Source organism: Ursus maritimus, unplaced genomic scaffold (genome assembly GCF_017311325.1).
Source record: "Ursus maritimus isolate PB19 unplaced genomic scaffold, ASM1731132v1 scaffold_6, whole genome shotgun sequence".
Classification (NCBI taxonomy): Eukaryota; Metazoa; Chordata; class Mammalia; order Carnivora; family Ursidae; genus Ursus; species Ursus maritimus.
Window position 1 is genome coordinate 9,599,221 of NW_024426774.1, and position 16,053 is coordinate 9,615,273.

At 38.9% G+C, this 16,053-nt stretch overlaps 1 protein-coding gene across 1 annotated transcript in view; it reads left to right on the forward strand.

The window, feature by feature from the left end:
* Positions 1-16,053, forward strand: part of SH3YL1 (SH3 and SYLF domain containing 1) — a 39,416-nt gene that overhangs the window by 10,876 nt on the left and 12,487 nt on the right. The window contains exons 2-8 of the mRNA XM_040622878.1: positions 3,658-3,768; positions 6,430-6,543; positions 8,546-8,610; positions 11,507-11,619; positions 12,513-12,641; positions 14,234-14,402; positions 15,066-15,144. Coding sequence (XP_040478812.1) covers positions 3,658-3,768; positions 6,430-6,543; positions 8,546-8,610; positions 11,507-11,619; positions 12,513-12,641; positions 14,234-14,402; positions 15,066-15,144 — 780 coding nt within the window. The remainder of the gene's footprint in view (positions 1-3,657; positions 3,769-6,429; positions 6,544-8,545; positions 8,611-11,506; positions 11,620-12,512; positions 12,642-14,233; positions 14,403-15,065; positions 15,145-16,053) is intronic.

Here is a 16,053-nt window from a genome sequence, read left to right on the forward strand (position 1 = left end):
TTTTTCTTGCTTCTGTCATGAAGGTGACATTTTTAATTAAGTACTGTGGATTATTCAATAAATTGTGTTGTGTATATTAAAAATACTAGGTTCTTCATATCCTATACCAATATAAGTCTGAGGTTGGCCAAATATCTAATGTAAAATGTAAGCTCTAGAAGAGAATATAGAGTAATGGCTGTATTAGTTTTGTTTTTGTTTTTTTTAATCAAGGCCTTTAGTCACAGTAATAGAAAGATGAAAACAGTAGAAAGCCCAGAGAAATGTTGCCATATAAATAAAAACAAACACTGAAAAACTATAAATAATTTTTTAAAAAGCAAGCAGAGACATAGACTTGCAACATGATTAGAATTATAGACAAGAGGAGTACGGCACCAGAGAAGCAGTCCAAGAATGTGAAGCAGAAATACGCAGAACAGGAAATGCAATCAAGCAAAAGAAAAATTCACTAGTCTTCAGATAAATTCAAATAAAATTTGTCATCCTGTTTTTCTGATGTACAGACTTCCCCAATGTCGCCTTAACAGTGGAATTTTTTATGGTAATACCCAGTGGTTCTAAACGTGGGTAGTATTTTGGGGTGCCTGGGTGGCTCAGTTTAACTTGGGTAGTGTTTTTAGAAGACAATTTGGTAATGTAATAAAAAGCTAACAAATTTTGGGTCTTTTTGATTCATCAATTCCAACTCTTAAGACTCTATCCGAAGATGATTGCCAGCCAGCAGTGGTATCTATGAAAGCTGAAAATGGAAATAATCTACCTATGTAGCAATAGGGATCATTTGAAGCAGACACTAAAATGCAGACCGTAGTACTGGTGGATATTACCAGTAGGGGTGGTTTTTTCCTTCAATATTTGCATATATATACATTTTCCTTTTTGTTTACAGTATGCTTATGCCATAATTTCTGATCATTTAAAAATAGAGATTTTTTTGTCATACTTGGGCCTTTTGTATTAAGAATTTGAAAAGTAATTCTCACATAATATCTGGTCCTTTTATGGTTTGTTTTTTGGCATTTCAAATCGTTGATGAATTTGGAGTTTATCCCCATGTAACAAGCAGGGGATAAACGTTTTCCCCCAAAAGATCACTATTTATTGTGTAATACACCTTTTGTACAATGATTTAAGGTGCTATCTTTATTATATACTAAATTATTTTATATGAGTCAGTTTCTGAATTTTCCATTTTGTAAAGTTGAATTTTCTGCCTATATTTGTATCTATTATAAATTGTGGAGCCTTTATAATATGTTGCAGCTTCTGGCAGAGCACTTGTCCCCCCTCATTACTATTCTTTTACATACTTTTTCCCTCTATTTTATTTATTTATTTTTAAAGATTTTATTTATTTATTTGACAGAGAGAGACAACTAGTGAGAGAGGGAACACAAGCAGGGGGAGTGGGAGAGGAAGAAGCAGGCTCCCAGCAGAGGAGCCTGATGCTGGGCTTGATCCCATAACGCCGGGATCACGCCCTGAGACGAAGGCAGACGCTTAAGGACTGCGCCACCCAGGCGCCCCTCCCTCTATTTTCTTGCTTGTTTATTTTCCATGTGAACTTGTGAGTCATTTCATTTAATTAGAGATACTTGTAAAACTTAAAAGAGAAGATGACCTTGATTCCATTAAGACAAAAGTAGAAAATCCATCATAAGGGGTGCCTGGGTGGCTCAGTCAGTTAAGCGTCTGCCTTCCGTTCAGGTCATGATCTCAGGGTCCTGGGATCAAGGCCCGAGTGGGGATCCTTGCTCAGTGGGGACCCTGCTTCTCCCTCTTCCTCTGCCCCTCCCCCTGCTTGTGTGCTCACACGCTCTCTCTCTCTGTCAAATAAATGGATGAAATCTTAAAAAAAAGAAAAAGAAACCATCATAAGAAAATTCAGAAGACAAATGACAGTGTATCAATATTTGTGACTTATATTCTAGAAAAAGGTTAATTCCCTTACTTTATAAATGAATAAGAAACAGAGAAATACCCCCCTTATAGAAAATATGAGAGATTTGACAGGAATGGAAAGATATTTTACATTACTCAACAAATAAAAGCACACTGAGAAGTTCATGACAAAAAAGACTTACTGCCACTTACTGTAAACCCGTAGAAACTGAGCAAAATACAGCGAGGATCTGCTTTCACATGTTGGACGCCGGCTGAGTGTGTCTCGGGCCCCAGGGAGGAGGGAGAAGTGAGGTGAAGCCCATGCCTGCCCGTTTTCCTGCCCGAAGTCACCTTCCAGGGGCAGCTCTCGCTGCATGAAAGAGACCACAGGCTTTGGGGAGCCCAGTGAAACTGGAACCTACAAAGCAGGTCCCGGAAGAGAGGGGCTCAAGAAATGTGCAAGGGGACCCCACGAATCCCTGGCCGCATACAAAACCTCGTGTGTATGGGTGGGACTTCCAAGGTGGAGCTACCAGGAAGCCATGAGGTGAACGGTCTTCCATTCAGTGAGGGTTGAGGGGAAGCAGTTCCCACCATCCAAACGGGAGAGAGCTCATTAAAACCCAAGGACGCTGGGAGAGAACTCAAAGAGTCACACCATAATGGTAGGGCTCACGTCAAAAATACTTTACAGGCACCCAAGCTAAACACAAAAGCAGACCTTGGAAAGACTGAGGTGACAAGCAAGTAACTCCCCACAGTGCCTGCCACCAAGGGCATCAACCCGAAAGAAGAAACACAATCTAGACACTCCGTGGGGCGAAATTCACCATCTCTAGCAACCATTAAATCTTACTAGAAATGGGTAGAAACAGGAAAATCTAACCCATAACTAGGAGAAAAATCTGTCAAAAACAGATCCTGAAAGGCCGGAGATGATGCAATTATCAGTCAAGGATAAAGCACCTTTTCAAATATGCTCAAGTATTTAAAGAATAACATAAATCTACTGAGGACAGAAATGGGAAGAACCAAAACAAATGGAACTTTCGGAGCTGAAAACATCATCTTTGAAATGAAAAATGCATCTGATGGCCTAAACCACAGACTTGACATTGAAGCCTCTTGATCTCTTTGACTCTCAGGATTCCTTTCTCCTGTGAGAAAGGGACGATCCGTCCCCACATACTTCAGGTCTGGGAGGGTTATCTGTGCATTCGTGGGGTCACACTCGTGCTTGTATGACTAGAGGACACCCAAGCAAGACAAACACATGGAGTAATCACTCCGTTCCGAGTCTCTTAGAATTTCACTAATAAGGACAATCCATACAGACAGTTCAATATTTTGACAAAAATACCTAGATATAGTACATTCTATATTTTTATTATAGACCATTGTAAGTTACATCTTTTGTTAATTCTTTAAATTTTAAAGTTTTTTAATTAGTATTGAGGCGAGTTAAGAATTACAGAGAGCAGAAGCATAATTGGGAGATTGGACCAGATTTTGTTTAAGGTCTTTCAATCCCAGGATATTATAATTTCTGGGATTTTGAGAGTTTAGTGTTTCCCAATCTCAGAATGAATTTAATTTATCAGGAAAATAGAGATGAGACAATAATTTGAGGATTTACAGTTCATTTCTTCTGTCTAGAAGGATACAATTGGTTAGTGCTCAATTTTGCATGAGAAAAAAATGAAATTATAATAAATTTCTAACTCCTATTTACTAGATTTTTTCATTGAAATCTTTTTTTTGATCTTTCAGTGAATAACCCTATACCTTCCAATTTGAAATCAGAAGCAAAAAAGGCTGCTAAAATTCTAAGAGAATTCACGGAAATAACTTCCAGAAATGGACCTGATAAGATCATTCCTGGTAAATAAAATATGTACCTCTCATTTCTAAATTTGTTTTGTTGTCTAAGTTACTTGGTGCACTCCGAGACCTCAGGCAGAGGACCCCCTAAGAGCAGCAAGCCCTCAGAGCACCATTTTCCTCCCGGCTGATCTCCCAGCCGGTCTCCTGGGGCCCCCTCGCCTCCCTTTGCCTCTACCTTTTGTGGAGGCTCCCTTTCCTGCTTCCCCTTCCTAGTGCGCCCTTGGCTTTCCCCGAACTCACCTATCATGGTCCTCAGTTCCTGAGGCCTTTAGAAGCTTATCTTGCAAAATCACTAGCTAATCTCATAAACCAATTTTCATTTTGGGTTTTCTTTTTTGAGGTAAGATATTTACTTTTTATAGTGGTTGAAGAAGGCATTAATCAATAATTCCTAACCAAGCTGTGTGTCATAGTCCTTGGGTCATTAAAATATAGTGCTTAAACCGCCCCCTCCCCCCCAAAATGTGCCGAATCAGACCCTGGGATCAGAGTGGCTGGGACTGTTTCTCATGGGATTCTAGCTAATGCAAGGTGGACCACAGAAGACCTGAGTCTAGGGATGGGCTTTTGGAAGCACTACCTGTTCTGCCACTCCCCGTTATTTCTAGGAGGTGGTTCAAGGAGTACTCCTCTTTGCCAAAGATTCATATGCAAATTAGCTTGGGTGCTGCTGCGGTCTTAATTAATCATGGGCGTGGGGAACTGATCCTGCATTACAAAAACTAGTTTAACTTCTTTTTTAAAAACTAGTTTAATTTCTTAAGCCAGTTTTTTAAGTTATTTAGCAGAACTTTAAATGTTAAAAAAATTTAATCTGTTATGTTATAATAATAATTATTATTGTTATTATTATTATTATTATTATTTTGTCCAGCCACTACTCCCATCGAGAAAACAGTGCTTCATGGAGCCTTGCTACTCCAAGTGCAGACTGGACCAGCAGCTGGCATCACCTGGGGGCTTGTTAGAAATGCAGGACCTCAAGCCTCCACTGAGGCCTAGGGAGTCTGAATCTGCATTTTTCACAAACTCTCCAGTGATCTGTATGCACATACCAGTTTGATAAGTACTGTTTTAAGACTTGAAGAAAATTCAACCAGAAAAACTGAATTTTCAATAGCAATATTCTGAAGCAGGAGGTAGAAGGAATTTCCTGATACATATCAGCATCTGCGTACACAGCCTGCTAGCCCAGTTTATGGATAAATTCTATTTCCTGACATGGAAACATCTCAGTATGGATCATTTCTCATGGATTTTGTGCAGTAAAATTCCATCAGGGAATCTGTAATCAGTGCATCTATATCATAAGTGAAAGGCTAATTCACAAATTATTTAGGCATTATTGGTATTTTAGTGTCTCCAAATTTGTGTGGAAAATCTATAAAAACAAACCTGACATTTAAAATATGTTCATCTCCTTTTGTTCTATCTGAATAGAGGCAATCCTGACCACACGCGCGTTGAGAGTGGAGTGTGAGGTAGTAGGGGAAGACGTTCTGCCCAAACGTGGTCGTATAAATAAACCTACGTGATATACAATTAGCTTTCAACCTCATCACAATATGCTTACAACCATTTAAAATACAAAATGAGGGGCGCCTGGGTGGCACAGTGGTCTAAGAGCCCACCCTCGTGTCCTGTGCATTGTTCACTACGAGTAACTCCACACGTCTGCACGCAACTGCCTGCTCTCAGATGAGTTCTCTCCCAGAGCCTGTTGTTAATTAAAATTTTGAAGTGGTGTGCATAATTATATTAGAAATTTAGTGTTTTTCTAGGGATTCCCACAAAACCATTTGTATGTATTTGAGTATGGTGTCTGGTTTGACTTTCTTGATGGAATATTTGACTAAAGACAATAAATCAGACCATCTTAAAAGTGATGTCGGGGACCAAGTGTAACTTCCGATGTTCGAGCTTCCCTTGTTATTTGAAAGATGTACTGTTTGTGAAAAGGGAGGTGCAGTGTTTGGGGGGTACATATATTAATAACTCATTTTATGTAATGAACTTCCCTGAAATGTGAATAAACCAATATCGTATAAATTAAATTATATTCTCAGTACACTAGTAGTTATGTGTTACTTGAATACTTGAATGGTCATTTTATAAAGTTAAAAATCCTTTAAAGTGGCAAAATCACTTGGTTTTTCTGTATTTGAATCTAATTTTCATATTCGTGAAAGGTGAACTAACCCTAGGGCTTTAAGACCAAAGCTCTGCTGTTTTCGGGATGACGGTCTTTTTGTCAGCTTTCTCTTTAGTACTTAGTTCTGTATGGATCTTAATTCAATAACTCGTTTTTATGAGTTATATTCTCAGTTCATTGAAATTTCCAAATTATTTCTCCTGCTAGTAGATGTCAATAAAAAAAAATCTCACCCACGTATCTCCTTTGCTATAGCAGTTGCAGGGAGTTTTGAGCCCTCAATGTGTTGTGGGCAGCATTGGAAACACGCCCCAAAGACAGGTGGCGTGGAGGGCGTGGCCCGCGGCTACGCCAGTGTGTTCGGCTTATACGTGCCGTTGAGGCTGGTACTGAGAACCCGGGATCCTGCCCTGCAGAGTTTTGTGTGCGTTCAATCTGCTAAACTTGCCCATCTGTTCAGGCAAGTCCACCAAAAATGCTCACCTGCCCGTGTCTTCATTTTACAGCCCACGTAATTGCTAAAGCCAAGGGCCTTGCGATTCTGTCTGTGATAAAAGCTGGATTTCTGGTAACTGCTAGAGGAGGCAGTGGGGTCGTGCTGGCACGTCTTCCAGATGGAAGTAAGTTGATTATTTTCGTTTTGGACACATTTGGCAGGGAACATGATAGGTTTCCTCATGCCCCTAACGTTGTCATCCTGGAATGTGCACTCTGGATGTCCCGTCAACAAGGACAGCGAGCGTTCCCGTTTCTCCTCCTCTTAGCTTGTTAGACAAGACTCGGGGCAGTGATCTGGCTCTGTCGTATGCACATCTTGGAATTCTTCCATGGAGCAAATATTGAACATGACAATATTTGCATTTCTGATGTTAAATATAAATCTTATCTTTCAGCTTCGTGGTATAAATTTTCTTTTGTTACATGGAAGTTGGTAAGAAACTCAGAAGCATCTGCAATCTTTCTACTGTTCCCGTAGAAAACCATAAAAACTGAAATTTTTCTTTAAAGCCCATACCCAAGGTAGAAGCACGTCAAGATCAACACAATTTGGTTTTACTTTCTGGGGTGAAATCTAATACTTGATTTTTCAAAGATGAAAACAAAATATATTTCCCTTAATTCCCAATATTTAACCAACATTTATAGTAATATTTGAAATGTATGTAGATGTGTCATAACCAACCAATTGGTGTAAAAAAATACCAATTTAACACCTCAGCTCACTCATATAATTGAACGTATTTCTCTCTTAATAGATGTTTTTTAGTGTAGATAATTTCATTTTGTTCTGAAAGAGAACATAAAACAATGACAATAGATACATCTGGGTGTTTGTGGGACACATGGCCACGGAACCTCAGTGGTCAGGTCCACTGTGTCCTGTGATGTGTCCCCACAGTAAATTAGAGCCTCTCCCTGAAGGTGTGGCTCAGCATTTCGTGGTTCAGTCTTTGCCTATGAAATGAAAACAGCACAGTTCTCTTCTCAAGCACTACCCACATTTTCCTGAGCAGACTTCCAGCAGCACAACCAGACGAAGCAGAGGCACATTCAAAGGCCCGTCAGTGTCTGTGACGAGTGCCCCACGGTGGCTGATCCAGAGGCTGTCTGCAAAGGTGGAGGCCTCACAACGCCTGGGGTCTCTCAGAACCTTGGGGGGACATTTCTACTGGGCCGAATACCTACATTTCTCTCTCCCATCTTCCTGAGTGTCAGCCGCTCAGTCTGCAGAGGGTAATTGCCCAAATGAATCAGCAAATTCCCCAGATCCTGGCCAGATGGGCAGTCTTCAAACAGGGACAGTTCCTAACATAGGAAATGGAAAACAACTTTGGGATTATATGACACTAATTTCTGTAATCAAAACTCTCCTAAGCCTGGGTGGATTAGTTCTGAATATATTCAAGCAATATCCTGTTATCTAGAACACAAAATTAGCTTTAGGAAGCTAATAAGCATTCAGAAAGTACTTTATCTATACTATCCCGCCCTCCCCCATAAAATTTATTTTTTTCCTAATTCAAATGGAATTATTGTACTTAGTTTTCAAACATAAGGAAATTTATCTTGTTAAAATCTTAGTAATCTTGAATTTATAACCTATTTCTTGTTCTTCTAGGCACAAAAAGACCAGTTTTTGCTTTCAGATTTACAATAGAAACAGTTTATTATCATGTTACCCCTTAGAAGTGATTATAATAAACTTTTTTTAACCCTTTTGCTCTCTTATATCTATGATGAGATTCTAACTAAAAACTCGAATTATACAGCTCAATTATTTTGTGAAACATTATATAAATATTGAGAGTTGAAATGATCAAATGCTGTGTGTGTTTAGTAGGTACGGACTCAATAGTTTGATATATTATACACGTTTATAGAGAAAGATTAGGGGCATGGATTTGTGAGTCTGTGAGCCTCGATATCTAATTCCTTTCAAACATTTTTAACTTAAAAATTATATAAACTTATTAACGAATATTAAAAACACAGGGGGAAATGCCAAAGTCTTGTTATTTTTAAAAGAAACATTATTCATTCTCAGTGTAGCATTTTTCCTTCCCATATGTGTGTGCTAAGGGGTTTAATGTTAAGGTAACATTTGTTTCTTATTTTTATTAGAATGGTCTGCACCTTCAGCCATTGGGATAGCTGGGGTTGGTGGAGGATTTGAAATAGGAATTGAGGTAAGTGTGTAAACATACAATTGCCATTTTCTCTAAAAGCAGCTGAAACTTTACTCCATAGAACTTGAGAGACCAGCTACTGTCCTTATTTCACCACCAACGAAATATATTTTATTCCACATATTTCATTTTCTGGATAGATCCCCACCTACAACTATCTGATGTTTACCAGTGTTCTTTCATTGAGAGTAAAATTTTGCTCATTCACCCTTTGCTCTCTTTCTATCTTTGGCACATCTGTAGAACAAATATGCCTCAAATCGGACGGACTGTCCTTGGCCACGTATGGCTTGCTGATTGCAAAGCTGCTTATCTCCACAGTGGGCTTTGAATAAACCAGAGCTCAGATCCTGGGCATACCTGGCTTAACACAGTGTATCTTCACGTGTGGCAACACCCAGTTGTGTTACATCCCATCTTCAAATTACTTCAAATGCTGACTTTGCATTGTTTCATTTTGTAACTTTGCTTCTAATGACTATGGCCTCTGGGGTGGGCTCCTGGCTACACTACCCTATACCTGTTTGCTGAGGTCTGTTACTCAGGGTGACCAGGGGTTAACATTCCTCTCCGAGCTTTTCCTGCAGAGTAGTTGTGCTTTCTTCATTCTTTTGTGTAAGAATTGAATTTTAATACAGAACTGACGTCTTATTTATACTTACATCTCATTGCAAACTTCTTAGAAAACCTTATCAGATTTTCAAAAGTCTGTCTTATACTGTTTCTTTGCTCTATTGCTCCTGTTTTCTCTCCGGGAATCTGTTTTGCTTTTACTCTAAGGTGCATAAACAAATCTAGAGCTGCTGGCCCCTGTCCTGCTCCTTAAATCGTGCAGAGCTTTGACCTGGTTCTCTCATTAGCAATATCACCAAAGAACACAGGATTATTTTACTCTTATTTCAGAGAGAACTGAATTGAGATGAGACAGAAAATTAAAGGATTACTTTTTTCTTTAGTTGACTCTTAGGGTTTTACCTTACTTAATTCTACTAAGAAGTACCAAGCAGAAGGGGACAATATCAGTGAGGTATTTACATGGTCATGGCAGGGGATTTATACTTCCTGCATGTGTTTATACCAAGCATCATGCAAAGCAATTTTATGTATATTACCTAAAAATGTATATAAGATAGAGCTCATACAATCACTGGCAAAATTACTTAATTTTGCATAAAAATGCTAAGTAATTCTGTATTATTCAACACCACAATCTTCAGAAATTGTCCATATTTAAAATGGAAATAACAGGGGCGCCTGGGTGGCGCAGTCGTTAAGCGTCTGCCTTTGGCTCAGGGCGTGATCCCAGAGTCCTGGGATCGAGCCCCACATCAGGCTCCTCCGCTGGGAGCCTGCTTCTTCCTCTCCCACTCCCCCTGCTTGTGCTCCCTCTCTCACTGGCTGTCTCTGTCAAATAAATAAATAAAATCTTTAAAAAAATAAAATAAAATAAAATGGAAATAACAGTTGATATGAGTCAAGGTAAAGTATTTCATATGGGTCAATTAGCTGATAAATTTAGTTTGTCCTATGGAACTTAAGTGCATTTTTTTCATAAAATGATTCAAATTAAACATTTTTTAAAGAATCTAGTTGTATCAGGATCTACATTAGGTCTTTTCAAGTGCAATCTCTTTTGGTCATAAGTATTCTGTGGGTCAAATGAAAACATTGATTTTAAAACACTCATAAAACATTAAAGAACTAAATAAATTAAGTAATCTTTTAAACATCAGTCTGCTTGCATATTTTATTGAGTTGTGGTAAACATGCCAGGCTTTACAAATGATTTCACTTAGTCCTTTAACCAACCTTATATGTATGTTGTGCACGTATACACATGTATGCAGAGTCTACTTACAAATGTGGCCCCTATTATTACACCCACCTTAAAACAGAGAAACAAGCCAAGGTTTCAAACAGCTCAATTGTTTGCCCAAGATCACACAATATGCTAGAAGCAGAAGTAGAATTTTTGGCCCAAATTCTTAGCATCAGTCAGTACACCCTCCCTTTTCGAGGTATGTGTGACACGCATCTTTGACCTTCAGAGAGATGAGTGAGGTGGGTCCTATTTTTCAGATTTCACGTATGAAAAGATGAAAGATCCAAAAGGAGTCAGAATACCCCAGGTCACACCGCTCTCGAGGAGGGAGCTAGGCTGAAGCTTAGGCCTGTACCGCCGAGGGCTCTCCGTACTTCTGGGCTCTCACTGGGCTTGTGGACAGCAGTGGCCTTGTCCATGTTGGTCTTGAGCATTCTTCCCACATTCTAGTTTTTGCTTTTACTTAGAGAATTAACTCAGTAGGAGGCATTAACTAATTGTTAACTAGCTTCCTTCTGATATTTTGAATTTCTGTGCCTAAAAGGAAGTGGACAGTGTGCACTTTATTAGTGGTAGACACATGGCCATGCCAGGGATTTCAGTGTGGAAATGTCATTGAGAACCCCGGATCTTATGCCCTTACTCCTGGTTGTACGGTCTTTAGCTTGGCTTTCTTGACATGTTTAGCTTAAGGCAGTACTTGTAATCTTTCTGGCCTACCTCTGTTGGATCTATTCTGGCTAGCACTGTGACAGTCCACTTAACCTCGCTAGACCTCTGTCACTGCCTACATTACAAGCTTGTTGAGAAGACTGGGGAGTATGCACAGAGCCCCACAGTATATGCTTGGTGCATAGTGAATGCTCAGAGGTGTTTGTTGTACTTACCTGTGCAAATATCCGTTGCTTACATCCTCAGCTCAAAATAAAAATGATTCTTCTCTCATATTCTTTCACTGTCTACACTGAAATTCTTGCTACATTATATGGTATGTATTTGAGTTTTAATCAGCATATATTTTAAATGACATTTATACATAATTATGTTTAAATAAATGGATCTCTTCATTTTCAGGTATCAGATTTGGTAATAATTTTGAATTATGACAGAGCAGTAGAAGCTTTTGCAAAAGGTGGTAACCTGACACTTGGAGGGAATTTTACTGTGGCAGTTGGGCCCCTGGGAAGGTGAATCCTGTAAAGTACTTTCTGAACAGCTGTTGGATAGTAATGGTTTAAAAATTATACACAGTTTTGCAACAAGAGGAAGCTTGAATTGAAATGAAACTGATTTATGATTTATATATGTCCCAGAAGGTTTAGGTTGTTTGGAAATAAGAAATTTATAAAGCACAGCCAGTGTGAAAAATGAGAAAATTTGAAGCTGGAACACACAAAAAGAAACTAAACACTTCCGAAATGTAGGCCATTGTATCTACTGGGATGGAACATAAAATTTACCTTTAAGCTCTGAAGGAGCCAAGTCCAATTGAATTAACTGATAAAGGGCAGCATCGATCATGAAAGAAAAAAGATTTTCTTCAAACTCAATTATGGAAAATTTGAAATACAAGTGCTTCACTAGAGTGTTGTTCACAGTATGTATAGTACATTTTACGTCCCTGTTACAAACAACTATTTTTGGGTCATTTGAACAACGTAGAAATACTGAAAACTCAGACCATACAATCATCCAAAAAGGTTTCTAAAGTCCATGGAAATACTCAGTGTAAAAAGAACCCATAGTCTTTAGTACTCCTAAAAGGTACATTCCTGTTTTAAGAAAGGAAGACAAAGTTGGTAAGCATCAGCTTTCCATGAATTCAGTGCAATGTGGTCCTTTGTATTATCACACCCTTTTATAACGGTTTTAAATAACGGGTCCTTCCCCGTGCCCTGTCCTTGCTCTAGACCACTCTCCACGCAACTAGCTCAGGCCAACAGGAAGTAAAACATAAAAACAAGTGAAGTCAGTATGGGACAAGATCACTCTTTTGAGTGAGAAGTGCAGTGCTGCTCAAATAGTCATCCTAGGGCCCATCCTCTCATGGTTCCATGATGCAAAATCTTCTATTCTGCAGGAATTTAGAAGGAAATGTTGCCCTAAGAAGTTCTGCTGCTGTCTTTACATACTGCAAATCAAGAGGACTCTTTGCTGGCATATCTTTAGAAGGCAGCTGTTTGATTGAAAGGAAAGAAACTAATCGAAAGTAAGTGCAAGCCAAATAATTTTAATTGACTTCAGGAAAGTGGGATGAGAAAAATAATACCTTATAGATTCATATAGCTGTTCAGAGTTTATAGAGTAACCCTGTATCTTCTTTTTTAACACAGCATTTGACTCTAACTTTTATTTCTTTATTTAAAGATTCAATATAAAGTAATAAGTACTTAGAGAAAATCTAGAAAACAAAAAAAAATTACAAGAAAAATAAAGCATTCTACCCCTTTAAGATTAACACTATTCACATTTTGCTTCATTGCCTTACGATGTTTTCCTAAGCATAATTCCCCTTGTTTTGCCACATATGATTGAAATCATAACAGATCCAATTATAAATCCTTTTTCTCCACTTAGCGTTATAAGACTCTTGAGTATTAGCTAATGGCTACATAATATTCTGTTAGTTGGCTGTATCATTAAGTGTTTTTCAAACATCTGTAAAGGTACATAACAGTTACAACTTGTAGGTCAATCAAAATATTCCTATTATGAGAGGTTGTCTATTATTACACTCTGACTTTGTCTTTCTTCCATAAAATAGAGACAAATTTTGATTTTTTAAAAAAGGGATTTAGAAGTACTTTAACAGGTGAAGAAGAACTTCTACTTTAAACTGGCATCTGACTAGTTTTTCCCCAAACTGCTCTTCTAAATTTCCACTAAAATATGTCTGGCTGAAAGGCTGACTGACAGAGTAACTTCTTCCAGAACCTGGCAGATTCCCACTAGCTGTGAGCCTGGTGGGAGCTGGGAGTGCAGCATGCTTCTGGCAGACACACACCCCTGCTCCTGAGGAGAACCTGTGCAGAGGTGACTGGGCCAGTTCACGCAAGAGCTCATTAGCACAGGTGACCATAGTGAAGGCAAGCCACAGCAACTAGAAAATAGAAGGAACAGGGAAAAAGAAATGTTTGCAGAGCTTTGCGTCTCATAGTCGAGAGAGATGTTCTTACCACTGGTTTTAGAATTAAAATGAAGAGTTCTTTTAGAAACTTCTGATTCTAGGCCTTTGGCAACCTTTCTCGTTGAAGTTCACATGAATCCTGAATAAACTAAAACAAATATACTTCTTATTCAGTTGCAGAGCTTCTAAATATGTAAGGCAAATCTTTATATAATTTTGATACAAATAAACATTTTAAAGAAATTACAAAGCCATATTTGTTATTACTTATTACGTATTACAAAGCACCATTTTTGTAAGAAACTTAAAAAATAAAAATCTATAAAAATGTATGTGCTTCTAGGTATATTTGCATAAGTGCAGGTGTATTTGCACATATATGTTTATATATATACGTTTGTATGTGTGGGTGTTTTATGTATATGTGATTTGCTTTTTATATTTTGGAGGAAGGATATGCATATCAGACTATTTATGGTGATTGGCTCTAGAGATGAGCTTGGGGGAATGAATTTAGGGATTTAACATGGGTTATGGTTTGTAGTTAGTGTTTGAGAAATAGTATATCTGAATTACTAGATGTGAGTAAATGCCTACACACAGTGTATGTCCTACTTTTAACTCTAGAAAAGACCTATGTCTGTAAATGCTCTTAATCTGATATTCCTTATTAGATTTTATTGTCAAGACATCCGAGCTTATGACATTTTATTTGGAGAAATACCACGGCCTGCTCAAGCAGAAGATCTTTATGAAATTCTTGATTCCTTTACTGAAAAGTACGAAAACGAAGGACAACGGATCAATGCAAGAAAAGCAGCGAGGGAACAGAGGAAGACTGCTGTAATGCTTGCTTTTTACGTTTCTCTCAGCCGTCCCGGGACGTTTCTTTATATAGAATATTCTGTCCTTGATACCAGGTTCCCAATAACCACCAAACTTCCCTCATAATTTCACTTACATTAAGTTTCTGTGAAAATGTCATATAACTTTGACATGTCATCTGTACAGATTTCAAGGGGAAACATAGCTTGTTTTCCATAATTGCGTCTCTCCAAGGGTATGACTCTGTAATACTAAATAATGATGCTGACAATGGCGGCTAATACTGAGGCCCTGTAGCCTCAAGGCTTTTGTGCTCCGAGCTCCACAACACCCCTTTGGAGCTGAGTGATCCCCATGGTACAACGTGAAAACCGACGCACAAAGCCTCAGTTGTGACTGCCCTCCCAGGGACCGCTGAGCCGGTCACCGCGTGACTGAGGTGCCTGGATGAGGCAAGCTTCCATTGCAGAAGACCATCCCCTTCGATCTCTGCCGATCTCTGCCCGTGGCATCCGTTTCCACTAAGTGTGGCCCGTGCAGTGCGCGTGCTCCTTTAGGGCGCTTTGCTCGTAGGTGCGTGGGATGAACCTGGCCACATGTATTCACCGGAAGAAAAGAGCCTTATGTGCTCCAAGGTAAAAAAGTGTTTTAAAATTATGTGCATTTTTTTGCTCCTCCCAGGCTAAAGAATTACCCCCGAAACCATTGTCAAGACCACAGCAGTCGTCTGCACAAGTCCTGCCGAACTCTGACTCCCAAGGTAAATATTTTTGTTGCAATTCAAATACAATTATAATTAAGCAATTATTAAATATTATTGATAAGAAGTCAAGCTACATTGTTAAACTTTAGTGTAAAATAGAAGAACTAATGGGTGTTGAGAAAAATAAATGCTCAGCCTCTTCTAGATACAGAAGACAAATTGTCATTGCTATAATTTGTGAAAGCTTCTGTTCTCATTCAGAAGATGATTTCTCCAATTTACAAGGAGATTTATCTTTAAAGTTTTTTCATTTATTTTATTTGTCATTTCTTCCAAAGACATTTATCATGCTGAATTGAAACGGGAACAAAATAAGCCTATTTTTCTTGTATACTCATGGATTTATATTCCGAATATTAAGTTTACCATATATTCTTGGGAGCTCAGGATTTCATAAGGTGGTTTTAAAATAGACCAAATTTATAAAGCACGAGATTTTGGCCTCTACCCCTCTTTCCATTGCACGTTTGTAGGACAGTCATTCTTGGAATCGTGCTTTCCAGGCACAGAGGGTAACAGTAAGTAGCAATATATTAAAGTAGGTGATGTTTCATATAATAATCCACTGTTATTCACGAGCACAGTGCTGGGGATTTTGAGAGTGTAGACACAAGTCCGACTTCTATCCTGTCTTTGAAGGACTGTCAATCTAGGAGGGGAGATACCGCATGTGGAAAAGTAACAGCCATTACTGTAAGGAAGCACATGATAGTTCTGGGAGGAGGAGTAGAAATAGCGAAGTGCCCTAGAGGGCAGGGGGGTGGCCCCCTCCTTGGTGCCCTGTATCCCGCCGGCCCTCACCTGGGCGTGAAATCGGAGTCACGGCCCTCACACTGGCTCCCGGCTAGACCTCTAGCTTGCCTAAATGCACCCCCCGCCCTGCCCCGGGAAGTGCTCAGGAACTGG